This window comes from Parasteatoda tepidariorum, chromosome 10 (assembly GCF_043381705.1).
Source record: "Parasteatoda tepidariorum isolate YZ-2023 chromosome 10, CAS_Ptep_4.0, whole genome shotgun sequence".
Classification (NCBI taxonomy): Eukaryota; Metazoa; Arthropoda; class Arachnida; order Araneae; family Theridiidae; genus Parasteatoda; species Parasteatoda tepidariorum.
This window is the reverse complement of record NC_092213.1, coordinates 82,341,574-82,366,051: the sequence shown is the minus strand read 5'-3', so window position 1 is coordinate 82,366,051 and position 24,478 is coordinate 82,341,574. Positions and strand designations below refer to the sequence as shown.

The window sequence follows — 24,478 nt, the reverse complement described above, 5'->3', positions numbered from 1 at the left end:
TTAAAGGAATAAAAAAAAATATTAACGAATAAATTTATATATTATATTTTAGATAAAATAAAGTAATTTTTGTAAAGTACCTCAATAAAATGTTAAAACCACCATTTAAATGTTAGTTATACTTTAAAAAAGAAAAGCTTTTTAAAAATGTTTTGCAAAGAATTTGCAGTAATACAAATTTTAAAGTTTCTTTTATACTCGAACAGATGGTGTCGACAACCTTTATTGAGTTGCCATCATCATTCATAGGAATATTCTTCTTTTTTTTCTAGAACTGTTTTACTCATTCATGTTCTTTCTAAAGAATTTTCCGTTGGATGCGTTTATCACAATTTATTCGACAGATAAATGTTTCATTCATCCAACTTCATTTTGAAATATTTGTGCACCAGTTCAGCATATCTCAATTCGTGCAGAGAGCGCATGTGACAGTCGATTTTATTTAGAATATGTATGATACCATATGGAAGATATGGTATCATACATATTGTCGTTTTAAAAGTTTGTCGTTTTAAAAGTTTATTTTTGTTGAACTAGTATAAGGCATTCCTAAAGGAAATCCGATTTTTGAGTCTGCATATGTCGCGTTCTAATTTACAAACTTCAATAAAATGTTCAATTGGTATTACTTTTGATGGAATCAACATGTGTTTAAGTAAATCAATTTCAATAGACTTTGGAGAGTCTTGGTGACTCAGGGAATAGAGCATTCTCCTTCCAATGAGGTAAATCGGGATCGAATCCCAGCAATGGATGGTCAATACGAATTCCGCACCCGGCTCACACCGACCACAGTGATGAAGTAAAATATCCTCAGAGATAGACGAATCATGGGTTAGAGTCCCTTGCGTCAGGCTAACCGTGGGAGGTTTTCGTGGTTTTCCTACACAAGTAACGTAAATAAGGGTTAGTTCCATCAATATTTCCTTCACGAATGTAAATTTCTCCCACTACTTAATCCAGGAGTTTCCTTGTCTTCTGTATTGGGTTCAAAATGACAAGGCGAGTTGAGCATTAGTAGTCGTAATGTTTGTTTCCTTAGTTTATTTCTAAGTAGCACTGTTTTCTGGATTTCATATTTAATATTCCACCTATTTGTTAAAACTCTAATTTGAAAATTTTGAATATGTTTGCTCATGTAATTGAACTGTTACGCTCATTTCGAACTTTCGGAGTGCCCCCGGATGCCCCCTTACGGGGGCGGGACGGGCTTAAGCTTGTTATTAGTAGTCGTAAACTCAAAACATTGATTCGACCGTTATAAAATAGAAATAAAATAGACTTTGGAAAACCATGGTGACTCAAGGGATAGAGCGTTCCCCTTACAATGAGCTGAACTGGGTTTGAATCACAGCGATGGATGGTTACAACGAATTCCGCACCAGGCTCGCACTGACCATAGTGCTGACGTAAAATATCCTGAGAGGTAGACGGTTCAACGGTTAAAGTCCCCTTGCCATTAGGCTAACTGTGGTACATATACTAACGTGGGATCCCAAATATACTAACGTAGATATCTTTGTATATAAAATAGTACCTATTAAAACTGCACCAACTACCATAATACTGGTATTACCAAAATTATTTAAGAATCACTGACATAATAATGTTATAGGCATTTTTTACAATTTAAGTATCTTATCTCCATTAACTTTGCCTTTTAGTACGCAACTTGGTTTTTATTTAATTATAAATACGATGAAGAAATTTGGAGCGGTTTTAGTTGTATGGTACACACACAACTGAAGATTATGATGAAATCAGAAAGACACTTTAGTGAAGTGAAATAACAAATTTTGTATAATAATGCCGGTAAGGACAAGTCATAGGACATAAATCCCCCATGACCAGCCTAATCTAAAGTCAAATTAAAAAGTATTGAGTTGTTCCCAACTAGTGTTGCCAGAATTTTAGATTAAAAAGTAGCGAATGGGAGCACCAAAAGTAGCGGATTCGAACATTTTGTATCCCAAAAAAAAAACGTTATAAATATGTATATATTTCTACTAAATTAAACGTAAAATTTCAATGCATTGCGTTAAAAATTTCGTCAAATTCATTATTTCGTTTTAACTCAGAATAAAGGTCACGTAATTTATTTTTCCCGAATAAATGATTAATAATGGTTGGAGTTCAAGATTTTTCCCCATCACACTCGCCGTGCATTTTTCCTTATACGTTCATCTTTGCGCTTTCAGGAATGTACGATTTGAAACTTAGATATGGAAAGACTCTAGACTACGCGCATCAAAACAAATCAATAATGCAAAACTAAAGCGGATGCTCAAAAAAAAAATGCCTATTTAAAAAATATAGCGAAACAACAGACTTTCCAGAATCATTTTATAATGGCAAGAGAAAAAAATTAAGAAAAGATATAGGGGAGAGTCGGGTAGCCCCGCTCACTTAAGAAGTATTGCTTATATTTCTGTATAATACTGAGTAATAATCAACATTTTTGTATGTTTCTATTGTTTTATCATCTAATTAAATAATGCAAAAAGAATAAACCAAAAAAAGAATAGTTAAACTTAAAAAAATAGAAATTTAAAAAAACATGTTTTTCAGCTCTTTTCAAAATGTGTCGGGTAGCCCCGCCCAGTTACAAAAATTGTGTTTTTTGGCTATTTTTTCAGGCGTAAATGAGAATGACCAATGTATTGACAATAGATAAACCTCATTTATCACTTATCTCAAAATTATTTTATTTATTACATATTTATATACTTTTAGTGAATTCTATCATTTAAAAACAAAAAATGTCATACTTTTTATCGTTATTAGTGTATATTAATATATTATAATACTAAAATATATTTATATTAAATATTTAACGAAAATAATTTAATTTAAGTAACAATAATTAATAACAATAGTTGTTTTTCAATATTAACTTATTTGTTTGATCTCTTCTTAGAAAAACTTAATATAAAATACTTCTTATAAAATTACAAATTCACTTTGTATTTTGATTGCATTCAAATGCTTCTGTAGATTGATTCGTTAACAAATGAGTGAAAATAAATAAGTAAGCAAATAGCTTATCATAATATTTATGATTTCTTGATACTTAATTTAATTTGGATATATCAATTACATTTTAAAAATATTTAATTTTTCATTTTTAAATATATAAATTTATGTTTCATTTAATATTTAAACATATATTTGTTGTTAAAAATGCACAGAACATTCAAATTTGAAGCAATAAAATAATAATCTTTGCAACCGTGCATTTATCGACGAAATAAAATTGGACTGTGATACCCGACATTCATGTGAGCGGGGCTACCCGAAATCCAATTTTTTTGTAAATTTGTAATTACTCGAACAATTTTTTACATACAAACTTCTTTCTTTGTGCAAATTAAACTTAAGACTACATACTTTAATGCTGTATGTATAGAAAAAATTATTTTTTTAGTATTAAAATGAAGTTTAATCGAAACATTCAACCAATTTTTCTTAATTTCATGACTACTGTATTCAACATATTTTCAAAACTATTGTTTACCATGTTACCAGCTACATAAATACTTGAAACTTTGAAAATAATCTTTTTTTAATATAACAATTAATGTCCGCTGACCCCTTGACTTGAAAAAATATTCTATACATATGATATTGACAGTGGGCGGGGGTACCCGCAGGGCGGGGCTACCCGACTCTCCCCTATATCTATATACATTTGTAAGTAAAAAAAAAAGTGTATTTTTAAGATTTGTAGCGTTCGAAAAATAATGAAAAGCCCGTAAAGTAGCGAGTAACCCAAATTCGATTTTCAGAGGCGGGTAGTTTTCAAAGTAGCCCAATCCGTTACTTGTAGCATAATCTGGCAACACTGCTACCAGCAAACAGTTTAGAAGTATGGGAAGAGATGCATGGTTGGCGATATATCGAAAGATTAAATAGTCAAAAACAAAGACAACCCCGTAATCAGTTTTAAATTTAACATAATTTAGCGACACCTAATCGCCAAAAAGGGTCGTGAGAATCAGTATAGTCCTGTAACTGAAACATTTTTGCGGTACGAAATAAAGTGTTATAGATAGATTTTGTTTTCGATTTAATCGCAGCAGTGAATTAATGAGTTTTGCTTTGGTATTCAAACAAAAAATTAGCCATTACATTAATTGTCAAGAAAAGAATAAAATACTTTATATTAACTTTTATATAAAATGTAATAAATAGTGAATAATTGGTTTAATTTAATTAAAATTCGATTAGGAATAATTAAAATAATTAATTTATGAAATGAAAGCATCACAAGAACCTATTTTCAAAATTAATTAAGTATACTTGGCGAAACTTTCAGATGCACTAACTTTTAATTTTGCTATCGTAAAATAGTATCGTAATGTTTTATAGCGTAATATAGATTTGATATATAATATTTTATAACAATATCTAATTTTTTTGCAATTCAATATATCCGCGTTCATTCAATTTCATCTGTTTTGAGATGCTTCATTTTATTTTTCAGAGAGCAAATAATGACTTCTAAGAATCAAAATAGGATTGAAAATTCTTGAAAATAAAAACTTTATCGTTTCATTTCTTCAAAGAAATCTTAAAATTCATTTGTTTCCTTCCTATTTAGATTATCAATTTAATATTGGTGCGTTATAAGAGCTTTCTAAAAAGCACTAAAGAAAATTTAAATTTAAAAAAATAAAAATTTATATTTTAATCTCAAGTGACATCCGAATATGCAAATGAAGCCATCTCGAATATTACTCGAAAAGTATTAAAGAGCTTTTCAGGGACAAAACGAATTGATATCCCTTAAAACTAAGGGTACGAATTTCGTCGCCTCTAAAACTCTTCAATAGTTTTTAAGATATTTGCATACTGTTTTCGCTTAAAGCAAAGAAGCTTGTTTGGCGAAATTAATTTCATGAATTTCATTACGTATTGCGACAGATGAAAAAGGTATGGGATTAATTCCTAATACAATTTGATGCATGAGACAAAACTATAGGGAATTTCTTCGGTTCTTAAAGCTTTCACAGCAGCTCGACTTTTTAATTTATATTTTCTTTAATTATTTATTAAACATAAATATTTTTCAAAACTTTTTCGATCGAATTTTTTCGAAACTGCTTAGTTTTTTATTTATTTGATATATATATAATTTTCACAAATTTACATTATTTTTTTACGAATCAAAAAGTTTCTTACCGATTTCATTGTCTGTTTTAAAACAAGCTTAGTTGCAGCTTGTTGTATTTTAATTATTTATTGCTATTTTAATTATTTATTACTATTGATATTCATTTCTTTTCATTTATTATATATTATCCTTATATACACTGAAGAGCCAAAGAAACTGGTATACCTGCCTAATATCGTGTAGGGCCCGCGCGAGCACGCAGAAGTGCCGCAACACGACAAGGAGGAGCACACGCAACATGAAGTGCCGCAACANATGATATATATATATATACGGAAATTACGGAACAATGAAAAAAGGAAAAAAGGAAAATAATAATAAAAATATTAAAAAAAAAATAATTAAAAAAAATCCGGAAAAAGAAAAAATTCCAATAAAAGGAAGAAGAAAAATAAAATCCGGAAAATTAAAGATATAATCTTTTCATCAGCTTACACGATTATATCCGCAAAAAAGAGTGTTTTCTAATATTGTATCAATGTAGCCAAAGCAAAATATATCAATACAATAGTGTGAGGAGCACTCAAAAAAATTACAAGAAATTTTACAACAGATAAATTAGAACGCATTAAGTAAAAATATCACGTAAAAACAGAAAATAAATTGTAAAGAAAAAACAGAATATCACATTAAACGAAATCTATAAAGCGAGTAGTAAATTCAAATGCACTTACATGAACGGGAAATTTTTCAAGAATGATTTAAAATATTTTCCTAAGAAGATTCGCAGATTACAAAATATGAAAACAGAAGCGTAAATAGAGGGATTTTGTTTTATAGTGCGTTCTTACTGCAGTACTGAAGTGCGTTTGATTTGTTAGTTACCAAGGATGGGCCCGAAAATGGATGTGGGCAAGGTAATATTATACTGGATAATTGAAAGAAGTTGACAATTAATATCTATGGAAAATTAACTTTTATTTAAGAATAAAAAATAAAATAGAAAAGAGAAAGAGAAAAAAAGAAACATGAATTGCCTGTTTTGCACATAATTTTAGCCACGGATTTGCCCTAAATGGATTTGCACATGGTAAAAATTATATAAATTAACAAAGTTTTTTAGTATACTTATTTACAATAATAAGATACAATTAACTCTATGAGTTTATATAGAATTTAATTACTTTAGTTGGGTTTATCCATTGTTTTTTTATCCAATTTTGAAAGAGTTCATCTATTTGTTTTTTGGATAAATAAAAATTACTACATATTCTTTTAATTCTATTCATTTAACTAAAAATGGTATTTAAATAGAAGTTTTTATAAACATTAGAATTCCAAGTAATTAGTTTATTTTTATTAAAATTAAAATCATTTATTTAATCGTATAAATCAACACAGCAGTTATTTTCTTCTTTTATAATACCCAAATCCAAAAAATTGAAATTAATATTATCCTGATTACGAAGCAAGATTAATTCCGCGGGGGTAAATATTATTTAATTAAATAGTAAAATCTTGAAAATTAAAGATAATTAAATCATCAATAAATCTAAAAACCATAATAGTGCAAAATTTTTTCCATAATAGTGCAAAAATAAGTTAGCTACTCTTAGCTGAAAAATTAGATCCTTGTGGTATTCTATCAATTTGAATAAAAATTAAAATTAATTAAATATAATTCTAATTATTATAATTTAATATAGTTCTACCACGAGATTTATTATATTTAAAGCTTTTAATTACATTAAAATCTTTTAGTGGAAATAAATTTTTTAAAATTTTCAAAAATATTATGAAATTTGATCTTATCGAAAATGGAGTTTTGAAAGTTAATAACGAAATATAAATTATCTAAATTTTTCTTTTTATTTGCGGGAATTTTACTCATTTTAGCTTTTACAAGATGGAAACAGAGAATTTTGAAGCTTATATACATCATTTTTCTTAAGGGAGAAAACAAAATCTTTAATTGGTTTAATATTATAATTTTTATTAAAATCTTTTTCCATATTAGAAAAACAATTTACATTTAATTTATCACTATTAAGGGGTTGCTATTACTTCTTGATCCCCGTTTACCTCGACTTGTACGCTTATATTTAACATGAAAATGTGAATAAGTAAAAGAGTTATTAATCTGTGTTTAATTATTAAATCTGTGAGTAATTATTAAAATTAACAATGGATATCCAACTAAACTGATTGAATTCTATATAAAATCTAAGAGTTAATTGTATGTTATTGTAAATAAATTTACTAAAAAACTTATTTGTTAATTTATATGATTTTTACTATGTGCAAATCCATTTCGGGCAAATTCATGGCTAAAATTACGAGGAAAACAGGCAATTCATGTTTCTTTCTCTCTCTCGTTTCTAATTATTTTTTTCTCTTAAATAAAAGTTAATTTTCTATAATTATTAATTGTCAACTTCTTTAAATAATCCAGTATAATATTACCTTGTGCACATCCATTTTCGGGCCCATCCTTTGTAACTAACAGATCAAACGTACTTCAGTACTGCAGTAAGAACGTGCTATAAAACTAAACCCCACTATTTAAGCTTCTGTTTTTATGTTTAGTAATCTGACAATCTTGTTACGAAAATATTTTAAATCATTCTTGACTAAATTTCCCGTTCATGTAAGTTCATTTAAATTCGCTACTCGCTTTAAAGATTTCGTTTCATGTTTTATTCTGTTTTTTTCTTTAAATTTTATTTTCTGTTTTTAAGTGATATTTTTAACTAATGTGTTCTAATTTTTTTTTGTGAAATTTTTTGTAATTTTTTTAAGAGCTCCTTACGCTATTGTATTGATATATTTTGCTTTGGTTGTATTGATAAATTGTTAGAAAGCACTCCTTTTTGTGGCTATAATCGTGTGAGCTGATGATAAGATTATATAATTTATTTTACGGATTTTTATTAATTAATTTTTTTTGTGTATTTTTTTTCTTTTTTATCTTTTTCCCGTTTTTTATTGTTCTGTAATTTTTTTTCATATCATCTCTACATTTTGAACTTTTTTATGAGTTCTATTTACTTGCAGCTTATGCGCAGTAAGTAAAACTTCTTTTTTCATAACTTTCTTCTTTTTGTCCTTTTTGTATATACACACAAACACACACACACACACTTATATATATATATATATATANTTTACAATTCAAAATTGAGAAGGAACTCAAATTGCTTGCCAGTTGTCAAATCAAATTGCTTACATTACAAACTAATTAATTTCAAACTGATAAACTATCACTAATAGAAGCACTGTTGCTTTAATAAAGCCAGCAAAACAATCAACAGCCATCATTATTATTCGAACACTCAAAAAATGCAATTTAAAGAGAAGAAAGCATTCTCTGCATGCCTAATGCAAATCTTACTAGGCTACAACTTTAAGATGAAATGGATATGCTCTAAAATTTAGGTAAAACGCATACCCTAAGAGTTTTTTACCCATTGCCGATAGGGGTCTTGTTTTGGATTTGATGGCGTCCACACACTTTTCAACTGTGTTCGAGAGTAATGGTAAACAGTGCGTTGCTATGGTGACCGCTGCGGTATTTCTTTTTATTTTCATCAGCAGTCATTCTTACTGTATTTACATAAGAATAATTTGAAATATTTTTATATTTTTTTCATTATTAAAGTATAATGACTGTCTCGACGGTGATTTCAATATAAATATGAATACTGAAGAAGGAAAAGTATTGAAACACGTACATAGGCAGGATATATGAAAACCAATCCGAAGACAAACATCAATGGAGACAGTTTTTGCAACCCATGATTTGAAATGTTGTGACGTTTAACGGAGTCAATCCAGAAAGATAAAGCATTTGACCAATGGGCAACCAGTGATCCTAATAAGACAATCACAACTTTTTTTTTTTTAGTCTTTATCTGCTACACATAAAATTAAAAAGAAAAAATATATAATACCTTAACATTAATTGATTTAAACTTAAAATTTTCTTTCTTGACAAAATATAAAATCCAACTTCAAGGAACATTTATGAGAAAAAAAATGGTAACATATTAAATATAAAAACAAAATATTTAAAAAAAGAAAGAAGTCTGTAAGATATTTTAGACACTTAATAAATACATGCTTTTTAAAGTCCTTTATGTGTTAAATAATAAAGTATATATAAGAGAAAGATTTCTAAAACAGAACTCAAACATGTCAAAAAATTTCGCAAATATAATTTCATTACCATCTTGACATCAATACTTCTTTTAAGAACGATAATAGCAATGAAAATTTTAACTCAATTTAAATAGTTCAAATCCTATTTTAAGTGCTAGAAACATTCAAATATGCAAATGATTCCCTCCCCAAATATTACTCTCTAGAATAAAAATATCACTTCTGACAAAAGCGAATCCTTGAAAGCAAAGGAAAGAAGAATATCTATCGCCTACTGAACGCTTCAAAGCTTTTTAGACATTAGCATACCACTTTATTCTTAAGGTTTTTGGAGACAATGAGTTTGTTTAGCGAAAATTAATTCCCTGAATTTCATTACACTTTTGGCAACAGCTGGCGAGAACGCATTTTCATTATGTTCCACAAATTGATTCATCTCGCCAACTATTGGTCTTTACTCTAGGAAATTAAACATACTACATTGCAGCTTTTAATACTTAACGCTTTTAATTATTCAAGCTGGATCTTCTAACAATTTGTTTGCTTAAACTGTTGTCAGCAAAGTTCTTGTGTTTATTAGACAGCTTTTAGGAGTATTGTGAATTGTAAGAGAACAAATTATTACAGGGGTGCAGTATATATACATATATACTACTTGCAGCTTTAGCGCTTAATGTTATCTACTATTAGCTTACTTTCGTTTTCTTTTTGTTTCCGTTTTTAGTTCGTCTTCTAATTTCGTGTGTTTAGGGCATTGCTCTTTGAGCCTAATTTTTGGATTTCAGCAGCAATAATAATTTGGCTCCTGCTAAAAATCCATTTAAAACGAGTAAATCCTGTTTTTTTTAAATAATTATTTTAATTATCAACCTTATTAATTACAAATTTTAAATTATCCTGTATAATATTATTGCCTTGCGAGCATCCATTTTCGGGCCCACCCAAGGTAATTAACAAATTAGACGCGCTTCCAAGGTTGGCAAGTTTCTGCCTAGGTGATTAAAACCACTGGTAGAAACCGGTAAAAACCGGCATGGCAGAAACCCTTTTCTGACACATTTGTGGCAGAAATTCAGAAAATGACATAAAAGTAGGTAGTGAGCTTGACATACAATGGATAATTCATAGAAAAAACAATTACATGTTAAACAAAGTGCAATTTATTTACAAAATTATCACCATTCAAAAATCAAATATTACATTGTTCGCACTCTGCGGTAATCTATAACAAAAGACAAGATTTGATTCAGTTTTTAAATCAAAACAATTTCTCAATTTGCTATGCACGAGCGAGAAATTTGAGAAGATTCTCTCAAGTCCAGCAGAACTAGCAGGCATTGCCATCAAGGAACAAGCAAGATTTGTGAAACTTTCATCGACTGCATATTTTTTAAAACTGGACCGCCATGTAGCAGCTGGGGTAGTTGTCAAAACTTGACTGGAAAAATAAGTTTCAGGAAATGGGGCCGATTTGTTTTATATAAATATTTGATATACTGCGCTCCATGTATTTAATTTAAACCAAATAATATATATTTACAAACAATGAATTAAAAAGTTTGTTACAGTTACATGGAGTTAAATTTTTCAGTTTACTTAAACAAAATGTCATTAAGCAATTACTAGAACTAATATAGACATCTTTAGTTTCTGCCGGTTTTTACCGGTTATAACCACCAGTTTCTGCCACTGGCATGGCAAAAACCAGTTTCTGCCTGCAAAAAGCCAACCCTGCACACTTAGTATTGCAGTAAGAACGTGCCATAAGATATCACTTTATTACGCTTCTGTTCTCATATTCTGTAATCTGGCAATCTTATTACGAAAAATTTTAAATCATTCTTGAAAGATTCCGGCACGCCTAAGTTCATTTTATTCGCTCCTCACTATGTAGATTTCCGTTCGTGTACTGTTCTCTAATCTCTTTACATTTTATTTTCCGTTTTTTGCTTGATATATTTGTTTGTTTTTTCGTATAAATTTTTTACTTTATGTGTTCTAATTTCGTTTAAATTTTTTTGAGTGCTCCTCAGACTTCGTGTAGGCTGATGAAGAGATTATATTTTTTCTTTGTTTTGTTTTCCGGATTTTTTCTTTCTTTCTTTCTTTTTCTTTTTTTTTTTTTAGATATCAAAAATTATATTTTTTTAAATACTTTTGAAAAATTATTTTCAATAATTTTCTTCTCCTGTCATTTTTTTTTATTATTTTCCATATTTTCTCAATATTTTAGCTTATTTTATGAGTTCCATATACTTGTAGCTTATGCGCAGTTAATAAAACTTATTAATTTTCTTCGTTTTTCTCTTTGTTTTTATTGTGCTATATATATATATATAAATGAAATAATGAAAACTTTTTTAAATCTACATTCAACTTACCGTACAATAGTTCATTAATTAATGCTTAATTTCTGAGGGAGTTTTGTCCCCCAAACTACGATAATGCAGGAGGGTACCAGGGGAGGGTCAGTCGCTATAGACGGGGTTTTTTTTTGGGGGGGGGAGGGAGGGATAGTTTTTTTAAAAATATTTTAGATATTTTTCGCAGTTATTTAACTGTAAAATATACTTTAGGAATGTTTTTGGTTATTTAACGTTTTTTTTTATTTGGTTATTTAACGTTTTTATTTATTGGGGGGGGGGGAGGTTTTTTCAAGTCAAATTACTTTGTAATCAGTGGTTTAATTAAATCGACGATTTTTTTGCTTAGTGGAAGGTTATTTTTAAAAGTCTCTTTTGGTGATGGAAACTTTTGTTGTAGTTGTAGTTGTAGTTGTGGTTCATTTATGTCTCACTACAGCTGCGCAATGGGCTGTTGGCGACGGTCTGGGAAACATCCCTGAGGATGATCCAAAGACATGCACAATTTTTAACCTCTGCAGAGGGCATGGCACCCCCACTTCGGTACCCAGACGACCTGTTCGCGAAGTCGAGCACTTTTAGGTAGAATAGTTTAACGAGGAACCATACCGCACATCCTCGGTCCCTACGCAGTCTGATCCAAGTGGTCGCCCATTCGCACACTGACCGCAGCCAGTGATGCTTGACTTCGGTGATCTACTGGGAACCGTGTCTTAACGATCAGTCCACTGTGGGACTGGAAACTTTTAAGAAGAGTTCTTTTCAGTTGGAGTTATTTTTCTGGTCAAACTTATTATAACTTTTAGTTATAATTCCCAATTACAGTAAATTACAATAAAGGGAAGCGCAATTATAAACAGCCGTTTAGTTGGAACATGAGTTTTTAAATTTTTTAGGGCTAGGGAAATATTTTGCAATATCCCTTATATAATTTATTACCTTGTATAATTTTTTATTATTATAATTGAGAAAAATATAAACTTTCAAACTGATCGTGGAATTCACATAATTTTAAAAACAAACACATTATGACCTTGTGGGTCAGTTTTGCGTAACAATCTTAAAAAGACCATTTTTTTCCGGATAAATTTCTTCTTTATTCCTTTTTGCTATGTTAATTTTTTTCTTATGAAAATAATGATATACAAAATATTACTCACAGTTAACAATGAAGTAAATAAGGGCCTTGCATTGTGTTCATATATAAATATAAATCTGTATCTACTGTTGTGTCTGATGACATGGACGGGGGGGGGGTTCTTTTTAAGTTTATGGGATGGGATTTCACCGTAAGTCTTGGGGTCCAAGATTATTACATCAATCAAGAAACATTGAAAAATTGTGTCCCACAATGGACTGATCGTTAAGTCACGGTTTCCAGCAGATCACCGAAGTCAAGCATCACTGGCTGCAGACAGTGTACGGGTGGGTGACCACTTGGATCAGTCTGCGTAGGGACCGAGGATGTGCGGTATGGGTCCTCGTGCAAACTGCTCGACTTCGTTAAATTGCTCGACTTCGCATGTAGGCCATCGGGCTACCGAAGCGGGGGTGCCAACCCCTCTGCGGAGGATCGAAATTATGATGGCATGTTTTTGTGATGCTTCTTCAGGGTTGTTTTCCAGCCCGTCGCCAATAGCCCATTGCGCAGCTCTAGTGCGACGTAAATGAACCACAACTACAACATTGAAAGAATGGATGATATCTGTATTTTACATCAATGGTAGAAAACAATTTAATAAATCTTTAAAATTAATGAGGAAATTGTATGGTAAATAAGCATTTCGAAATAATAAATGGATTCAAAATAACAAGAAAATTCAAAAATTTTTCTGGTTTGAAATAATGGTTTTACACTTATTTTCGTTTGACCGCTTAGGTAATATGTTGAGTGAATTGTGTATTATTATTAATTATCCAAGCTAAATTATATAAATTGTTCAAGTTTAATTGTTACTTAGCTTGCTAGTGTCGCCCGAAGTGTCTAGTTCGGGCAACAACTACGCGCAGTATTTGTGATGCCAGAAATGACTTCTAGCAGAAGAAAAATGAACGTTTCCATTTTGTGAAGCATGAGCTGAGTTCGTTTCTACTTTAGGACAGGGGAGAGGGGGGCACATGTGAACAAACTTTTTTATTTCTTCATTTATCAAAAAATATCATCAATTTCTCACAGTAAAGAAGTCCATATGTTTAAATAGTCTTTTCTTTGTCTTACGGAATTGTTTGAGATTTTTCAATAAAATATTTCTTTACTTTATGATAGTTTAGAAAAATTACTTCAATTGTTCACATGTGCCACTATTTGGGGCACATGTGAACATGCCTGGGGCACATATGAACAAGATTAAAAACACAAAGCAATCATCACATTTCAAAGAAAAAAATCTTTAATATAACAGATATAGATACGCATTATACTGAAGTGGTTGTAGCTAACTATGTGAATTTAAATTGTACAACAGTACTGTCAGTAAGAAAATAATTTTTCAGCTGTATAATAATTTTTCCGCTTTTGGGTTTTTCGCAACTTTATGATCCTCAGGAGTTGTAATGGGCGTTTTTCTTCCTTCTCTAATACTCTTTCATGCTTTTTTTTCATTTTTTCTATCTTTTCGTTTGTAGCTTTAGCAATTCCATCTTTCTCAGGTGTATGAGTTAATATGCGTGATGCGCGATCAACCATTTAATAAAAAAAAATTTAAGCAAAAAATTAATAAATTAATTATGGAAAATTAAATAATAATAATTTTAAATGCATACATATTTTTTAAACTTATAATATCATGAGGATAATAATCTTAATACTATGTTGGGGCACATGTGAACTGTTCACAACTGCCCCAAATGTTTTGTTCACAAGTGCCCCATCTTCCTTCTTAAACCTAACTTGAAAAATAAAGAATTTTCAATTGAGTAAAAAAAATGACTAATTGTCATAAACTTACCTAAATGTTCATATAATGGTCTGCAATAGTTAATTTTAGCTTATTAGTGGATTTATATTACGCTTTCACTTGAAGAAGTGAGTGATTGTAATATATTCAACACCAGCTGATACAAAGAAATTGTCAGAATAGAACAACAAAATGTCTCATTGCTCTGAAAGTTTTGCAAAGAGTTAGGACTAGTACTGCCATCAATTGAAAAATTTTCAGGATTTTTTATTTCAAATCATATTGGTAAAACATACCATGTTCACATGTGCCCCCCCTCTCCCCTACTTACTTCACTATTTTCCTAATAGATGCATTAGGGGTCCTAGTTTTTCACCAATTACGACTTCAGTCGAGGGAGGGAAATGTGGGAGGGGGTTTTGGGATATACCATACAGTAAAAGATTTGTAAAATTTATGCATTGAAAATCATATTGTTGTGTTTTTATATTATATTATATTTAGCTTCAAAATTTTGTTTAATTTGCTCTAATTGAATAAGATGTGTGTGTAATCCATTACTTTTTTTTTGTGTGTATGTAAACACTATAAATACAGTAGTTATTGAATTTAAAATTTTATTTTTGTTACAAAAAATCATTTTCTAACTTTTATAATAATATAAAGAACGAAATGAAACATTAAAAAAAAATTTCCATTTTTGGTCCATTTTTCTGAAATATATCACTGTTAAGGGAGTAATTAAAATAAATTATATTTTATTATTATTAATTATTTCAATTATTTAAACTAAATTATATTAGGTATTCAAGCTTAATTATTAATAATTATACTTATTTGTCCAATCTGGATCCTTTAACGATTGGTTTTCTTAACTCTTCCCTCGAAACTTTTTCGGTTTATTAGGTTTATATTATTTTGACAGCTTTTACGAATTGTAAGATGACAGATTATTACATCAACCGAAGATCTTGAACAGGATGGATTATGTTGCTATTTTTCATCCATGTCAGAAAACATTTCAGTAATCTTTAAAATTAACGGGAAAAATGTATCTTAAATACTTGAAAGTATTTAGAAATAAATAATGGGCGTATACTCATAAGAACAAGAAAATTGAGTAATGTTTGAATTAGTTTAAAATAATGGTCTAAAGCTCTTTACACTTATTTCAACAAGAGCGCTTAGAAAATATTTTGAGCGAATTGTAGACAATTGTATTATTATAACATTCAAATATTCATTAATATGATGTATTATTTTACTGTTTATAATTAATCATAGAAAAACATACAAAATTATGCACAAGATATGAAACGGTTCAAATAACATTTAAGCAAATAAAAGACAGCAGTTTGCATTTTGTTTATTTTTACTTCGAATAGGAAAGATTCTATATTTCTTATATTGAGGTAAAAATTCCTTGCATGCTGCAAAAAATAAATAAATAAATAAATAAAATTTCAGTTTTTCTGCAGATTCATCAGAAAATATACTTCTGAAACAATGACTGCATAATTACTTCAAATTTACTGCAGCATAACCATGGATTTAAAGTTTCAGTTTTTTTAAATTTATGATTTTAAATTGACCTCACTTAAGCAACATTAATTTTGTATACAATAGCTAAAAGTTTTTTTGAAATAAATTAGTGATAAATTAATTCACATTGGCTGAAAAATGGATGTAGTGTTTTTACACTTAAGATTGCACAACAGAATATCTGCAGTTAACTAGAAAAAACTACAAAACTACTTCAGTTCTGTAGAAAAACTGCAGTTTATTTTTAGCTGAAAAATCACGAAAGCCTCCAGCCATGGACCTCCTCCCAGGGGACTTTAATCCATGATCCGCCTATCACTGACAATATTTTACGTCACAGCAATGTGGTAGGTGCGAGCCGGGTGCGGAATTCGCATCGACCAGCTATGGCTGGGATTCCAACTCGGTTCACATCATCAGGAGGTGAACGCTCTATTCCTTGAGCCAATCAAAAATAATTTTATTATATTATAATTTTATACCCATCGTTGAACAGCCGACCCAATTTTATGGGTTTGCGACTACCAATGTTCAGCTCCATGGCCTTGTAGTTTTGAACCCGAACCAGAAGAGAAGGGAACTCCTGGATCAAGTATTGGGAGAAATCTGCCTTTCTGGAAGACATTTTGATAGAACTAACCCTCATTTGCGTTGCAGGGAGAGGAAGACCACGAAAATCCCCCACGGTAAACCACCTCATTGAGAGGTGAAGCGAACGCTCTATTCCCTGATTTAGCATGCAGATTTGACGAGCACCTTTCTGCGTATACGCTTCGACTATTTTATCGTCAGCCGAAATCGAACTCAAAAACCCCCAACTGCCCACCAACAAAGACACCTTAACCGATTGTGCCACCGAACCACTGGATAATGTCTAAGTAAAATATTTAACGTAACTGAGGAACATAATAAACGAGAAGCAGTATCGGTAATTGTATGCTTTAATTTAAAAAAAAAATACTCTTAAACTAAATTAATTTAAGGAAGATTTCAATAACTCGTGTCTAAAGAGGGTGAACATATTTTTGTAGTGTAACTGAAGGTATCTTAAACATAAGGGACTTTATTAAACAAAGAAGTGTTGGAGAAGTTGATGATGAATTAATTTTGGAAGCATTTATGAATGTTAAAAAATAAATAAATAAATAAAAAAATAAGAGTCCTAATCTAAGAGAAATTCAATGGTAAAAGCATTCGCATAATCGTATTCACTAAAACTATTAACTAAATAGGTCGAATACTTCTTGAGAAAGCAAGTTTTAAAATAACATTTTTTCGAAGTTTTTAAACGCAGAAACTATTCGATCTATTTCGCTCAAATTTTGTACTTCGTTGTTTGCAATTTCATAACATTAAATGGAATAAAAAAATTTTTAGTTTTAATTTTTTTAACTCTTAAAGAATAAAATAATAAAGAAATAATAATAAGTTATTAAAATCTACTTATTTACATGGGATTATTGTTGAATAAACGAAATTTTTAATTGTGTAAAAAAAATACTCTTTGATTCGTTTTATTAGTTCTTAAGATATGTCAAAATGAGAAACTAACATTAAGAGATTCATGTTTTCGGCAATTCTTCAGACTGAATTTAGATAATTCTATGTTTTGATAGCAACAATCTAAATCAGTCGGTAAAAAAATTTGTTTATTCAGAAAAATAACGATTTTGTATCCGATTTCGTAACTTAATTAATTATGAGCACTAATGAAAAAAAGGGTTTAATTTTTATAAAAGTGGGTAACAGTAAAGGGTAACGTCTGGTTAAGAAGAGAGCCTGACACTTGGGAGCTATTTTATTTTATGTTATATCCGTTGTTGAACACCCGACGCAATTTTGGGTTTACTACTACCAGTGTTCAACTCCATAGTCTTGTGATTTTGAACCCAATCCAGAAGACAAGGGAACTCCTGGATCGAGTATTGGGAGAAATTTGCCTTCGTGGAGGACTTCGTGATGGAGCTAACCCGCATTTGCGTTACATAGAAAGGAAGACCACGAGAACCTCTCGTGGTTAACCTGACGGTAAAGGGATTCTAACCCATTATACGTCTATACCACTGAGGATATCTTACGTCAGCACTGTGGTCGGTGCTAGCCGAATGCGGAATTCGTATCGACTGTGATTCGAACCCGGTTCGCCTCATTGGAATGCGAACGCTCTATCCCCTGAGCCATCATGGCTCAATCAAAAATAATTATCACTAATCGATAAATAATCGATGGTTTTATTAAATTAATGAAGAAAAAAAAACAATTCTTTCTCCTTTCTAAGCATGGCGTGAAATATGAGCAACTCTATATTACACGGTTTTACAGAGAAGAATATTCGTTTTTTGAAACGATGCAAGTTAAGAAAAGGAAATTTTAAAACAAAATGTGAACTTAGAAAGGTTAAGGCCCTTCTAATGAATGAATAGTTAAATAATTGTAATTTACCTCTGTCTGGCGGTGTTGTCTCATTGATGGAGAGATGGCACTTCAGAAGTGATTCATTCAATAATGTCCACTGTTTCTGTTGCGAGGGTCGCAGTGATCCATTCTATAAAAAGAAAACAATGCACTTCTTAGATAAATAATCTCCACCACCGCTCACTTAAGAAACTCAGTTTTATTAACTTGTTAAGTAACACTCACAAAGCTGTCCTTGAGAATACCGTGAAATTGATAAAAAATGGTTCGAATAAAAAAAAAAGATTTTTAGTTAGTGTGCTAAACTCAGCGACCATAAAACGCCCTCCAAAACTACTCATTGAATCTCAAGCGGGCCATAAAAAGATTAGAGTAGAGAAAATTTGAAACAAGTTCTTATTCTTTTTGACACTATTTTAAACATTTAGCTCACAAAAAAATGGCAGAAATTTTGGACTCTGTTTTTATGAGAATCGAACGACGCAAAGAAATTTATGGCGTTTGCATGATTAATTTATTTGAAGGCAAATCAAATTTAAATGACTTTATAAATTTGATTTCAATAACAGCACTTACATTATAGTAATATTATAAATTTCTATCTAAACGCGATATAGAAATTTATAGCGTTTGCTTAACTTTTTTTATTTGAAGGCAAATCAAATTTAATAGTTTTTATAGATTTTATTTCAATAACAGCACTTATATTATAAGGCCGCTGTATTTTAAATTCCTATCTGAAAGCCATATAGAAATTTATAACGTTTGGATAATATATTTATTTGAAGGCAAATCAAATTTAATAGATTTTATTTCTGTCAATCCACCTTGAATAACTTTTGATCCAATGATCGGATCTTTACGTTCTAGGATTCAATCTTAGTAGTTTTAGTAGGTGACCACAAATATACTATATAATTTATGCAGCCGATATTTTAAGTTCCGGAATCACGCACAAAAACGTTCTTTATAGTTCCTGCGAAATCGAATTTTAAAAAAGTCATTTATTTAAAGTTCGATTTCTGAGGAGCAACTTGACCGATTTCAAATCGAATATTCCAAGCATCAGATGTTATTATTGCTCGGCCACAGAAGCATTCTCACTACGTACTTTGACGCCTTCTCGAAGGATCTGCAACAATCAGATTCGATTTTTTTTCCAGTTTGAACGTTGTTTCTTTATTTAACTAACATTGCAAGTAGTTGCCAGGAATCGCTACTAACTACTGTTTTTTTTTTGTATCGTGCTACTCATTGCACTACTTCTTTTAAAAAGTAGCTCACACTACACTAAAAACTACGAAAAAAAGTAGCGACAACAGTAGTTTTGCTACCTGTAGCATGTTAGCCGAATACTGATCTAAGTAGATTATCTAGGTAATTTACAGATTATCTTGGTAGTTTGCATATTACAGAGGTAATTTGAGAAATGAAACAACTTTCTGGCACCTTAAAGGATCATTCTACTTAATCTACATAATCTGGAGAATAATTGAGTTCCAACTTTAGCGGTAACACAAATGCTCAAACGAGAGGGGGAAAAAACGCTTCAAAATTTAACGAATCATTCCAGAGGAAGAAAGAACTAAAAACATCTAAACCAATTTTATTGTCTGATGAAACTTGAAGATGTTTCTAATAATATCCATTCAAAAACTATGTGTTTTTTTGGCAATCCAACAGGTTTTGAAGTTTTTCTTTCAGACGATTTGTGACCCCCAACGTGTATAATACAGATGCTTCATTTTTTGCTAGGATCCAAAAACTCTGTCTATAAAGAAAGTATGGACAATCATTTCTCGATCAGGGCTAGAATTGATAATTTTATACGATTAATCAAGAGATGAAAAACGAGTTTTTAAAATGCCTGAATTAAAAGGCATATTTTTTCTAGCACTTGATATTTTTATGCCTAGTAAGCAGGTAATATTCGAAAGTGATAAAATTGCTTTTCTTTTTTTTTCCTTTTCTTAAATGCTCATGAATAACTATTACAAATACGAAACAAATATAAGAATCCTATATTTTTTTTTTACTCTGTATGATTCAAATAAGTATTCAAAGAATAAAGGCCTGTTTACACGGTCCAATTTCTTGAATCCGAGAAATTGGACGGATTTCTCTGTCCAAGAAATTGGATGATTCGTTGACACTATCCAAGTTCTTGAATGTCGCTGATTCGTTAAAAGAAAAACTCGCGCATGCGCATTGTTCATATTCAACATTATAAAATAATACTTACATAAGTTTAAAATAACTAAATAAATTCAAATAAAATCATAATAACACAAATGAACCGCAACAGATCAATTTATTTGGACTAAAATATATGAAAACAGACAGGAAGATGACATAATTTGCTGCCTGATTGTTGACGTCACAAAACCTAAGACGCTGATTGGTTAAGGGAGAAAAAACTTGGATGGAAAGTAGAACATGCTCTACTATCGTCCAAGAAGTTGGACCAAGTTCTTGGATGTTTGTTTACACGATCAAAGCTCAAAGCAAAACAAGTTTCCATCAATATCAATCAATCTCTGTCCAAGAAATTGGATCGTCTAAACAGGCCTTAAGCTCGATGATATTTTACATGTATAGTAAAATCGTTAAAGCATTAAAAGTATATTTGCTAATCACATCATTCGCTTTATTGACATATTCAAGAACAAATACTTTAGAGAAAAAGCTAATATGAAGTTTAAAATTTTTTATTATTTTTGTTTTAATGTTCTTTGATGTATTTAAATAGATTCATTTGCAATCTATACCAATAGAGTTTTAAGTATGGTAAGAAACTTTTTAAAAAAATGTTCGTCTTTTTTTTTTTAAAGTCATTTTCGTTAGTGAAAAAGTTTCCTAGATTAGTTTCTAAATATTGTATTTAAATAAAATGCCTCCCAGCAATACTGAGTAAAGATAAATAAACTATTGTATGAAAATGCTTCCTATTTCAGTTTAAATTCCTTTTTTTTTGCTTTAAACTTCTTTATTTAAGCAATAAAAAATGGTAAATTCAAAAAATTATTATATTTACGAAAATTTCCTGATTAAGCAATTTGTTGCTTTTAAAAATAAAATAGTTAAGCAATTTTCGAAAAGTTTTTGATGAATCTTTTAACATTGGTTTATTCTTTTTACTTAAACTTACTTAATAAATTTTTTTCTAATTGTGATTATTTTGATTTAAAAATGATCAATGTATAAAGTGAATTAAGTTCAATTAGAGTGTAGATTAATTATTTCGATTTAAAAATGATAAATGAATTAGGAAATCAAGGAATCACCATATCAATGAAGCAATGGAAAAACAAATCAGTTACTAAGCGAATCAGTTAATTGGCAAATAATTGAATCTATAAATCAGCGAATTTGGAGAAGTAGCGATTTATTGAACTAACATAGTAGTAAATCAACGAATCAATATCGGGGAATGTGGAATCAGTCAATGGGGGAATTAATTAATATCTCTTTTAGTAAAAGGGGGAATCAGTTTTTATAGTTATTTTTTTAATTTATAAGCCTAGAGTTTATAATGCATTGCAGACGATAATCATGATTATTTTTTAAATATTTCATGGATTTTTTTTAAATTTTTGACCCATTGGCAAAATGGGTGTTGTTTTGGGTTTGATGGCGTACGCACCTTATTTGGACGTCAACACACTTTTCAACTACGTTCAAGAGTAATGCTAAACAGTGCGCATGCTTCGTCATTGCTTGCGTTGCGATGGCAACCGCTGCTGTTCGATAATTATTTTAGAATTCTTTTTTTTCTTTTCATTTTCTCCCGCAGTCATTCTTGATGTACTTACATAATAATAATTTAGAGTATTTTTATATTCTTTTTTTTTTATTAACGTATAATGACTGTCTTGACGGTGATTTCAATATAAATATGAATGCTGCAGAAGGAAAAGTCTTAAAACACGTACATAGGCAGGATATATGAAAATCAATCTGACGACAGACATCAATTGAGACNAGTTTTTGATGAATCTTTTAACATTGGTTTATTCTTTTTACTTAAACTTACTTAATAAATTTTTTTCTAATTGTGATTATTTTGATTTAGAAATGATCAACGTATAAAGTGAATTAAGTTCAATTAGAGTGTGGATTAATTATTTCGATTTAAAAATGATAAATGAATTAGGAAATCAAGGAATCACCATATCAATGAAGTAATGAAAAAACAAATCAGTTACTAAGCGAATCAGTTAATTGGCAAATAATCGAATCTATAAATCAGCGAATTTGGAGGAGTAGCGATTTATTGAACTGACGTAGTAGTAAATCAACGAATCAATATCGGGGAATGTGGAATCAGTCAATGGGGGAATTAATTAATATCTCTTTTAGTAAAAGGGGGAATCAGTTTTTATAGTTATTTTTTTAATTTATAAGCCTAGAGTTTATAATGCATTGCAGACGATAATCATGATTATTTTTTAAATATTTCATGGATTTTTTTTAAATTTTTGACCCATTGGCAAAATGGGTGTTGTTTTGGGTTTGATGGGGTACGCACCATATTTGGACGTCAACACACTTTTCAACTACGTTCAAGAGTAATGCTAAACAGTGCGCATGCGTCGTCATTGCTTGCGTTGCGATGGCAACAGCTGCTGTTCGATAATTTTTTTAGAATTCTTTTTTTTCTTTTCATTTTCACCAGCAGTCATTCTTGATGCACTTACATAATAAAAATTTAAAGTATTTTTCTTTTCTTTTTTTATTAACGTATAATGACTGTCTTGACGGGGATTTCAATATAAATATAAATGCTGCAGAAGGAAAAGTCTTGAAACACGTACATAGGCAGGATATATGAAAACCAATCCGACGACAAACATCAATGGAGACAGTTTTTGCAACCCATGATTTGAAATGTTTAACAGAGTCAATCTAGAAAGAAAAAGCATTTGACCCATGGTAACCAGTGATCTTAATAAGTCGATCACAACTTTCTTCATTTTTTATTTTTGTATAAATTCACTTAGTTTACATTGCTGTTATTCTTATTTTTTTCATTTATTTTAATTTTGTAGAACTTTGAAATTTAAATTTTCTCAAAACCTGTTTGTTCAAACTTGAGTTTTAACCATTCATTACAAAAGTGCGCTATTCCGTCAATAACATCGCTATAACGCAGAAATGAACTCTTCAAAAAATATCGCGTTAGAATTCCTTGCTCACACAGTTCTGCAGGTCGATTGAAATTCTGTGCACAAGTTGAAGCTCATATCTTGTCATTTTATAGAGTTTTTATTCCTCTCGATGGAGAAGGGGGGGTTTTTGAGAAAAGAAGAACTTGTTCTGAAATTTCAACAGTGTGTATGTGTTTTGAATAGAAAATCCCTCATGTTTGGATGTCCTTCAGATGTCTGGGTAAAGCTTTAAAAAAAAATAAAAGATGAAGTTGTTGAGAATATTGAACTGCAGAAAAGTTATCGGGAAATGTGATATCAAGTTGAAAGAAAAAACAAAATTTAAAAAAAAGAATTTTAAAGTTGAAATAGAGTTACATACTTGTTTTAACATTTGACTGACTCGAAATGGCTTTTATTACTTGTTTTTACTATTGACCACTATATATATGTATATAGTATAAATACGTGTCCGAAATATTTGTTGCATCCGATGTAATATTGATTTATTCGTGGATATTATTACATTTATTCGATATTTTAATATCTGCTGAAGATAGATTAGGAGAAACATCAGTGTTCTGGAGTACCGGTGAAATGCATACTGGTCAGTTGCACTTGACCTTAAAAAAACATTGATGTAGGGCATATTGGGCAAATGTATACCGGTCAGTGGCACTTAGCTAGACCTAGTATATATTTCAGACATTTACCAAAGCAACTGTGTGATTGTCAACATTCACCGGTGGAGCAAACAACCGTAAATTTCGGTCTATATATATAATATATATATAATATATAATAATATAAATATAATATACTAATATATATATACCATATTAT

General features: G+C 30.1%; 1 protein-coding gene and 1 long non-coding RNA gene across 2 annotated transcripts in view; one reads left to right on the top strand and one right to left on the bottom strand.

Annotated features, from left to right (window-relative positions):
- The window catches only part of LOC139426913 (uncharacterized), a 236,144-nt gene that overhangs the window by 60,551 nt on the left and 151,115 nt on the right, over positions 1 to 24,478 (top strand). The window lies entirely within an intron of this gene.
- Positions 1 to 24,478, bottom strand: part of LOC107446371 (secretin receptor) — a gene marked incomplete in the record, with an annotated part of 130,006 nt that overhangs the window by 60,996 nt on the left and 44,532 nt on the right. Inside the window, 1 exon segment of the mRNA XM_071187073.1 lies at positions 18,516 to 18,618. Coding sequence (XP_071043174.1) covers positions 18,516 to 18,618 — 103 coding nt within the window.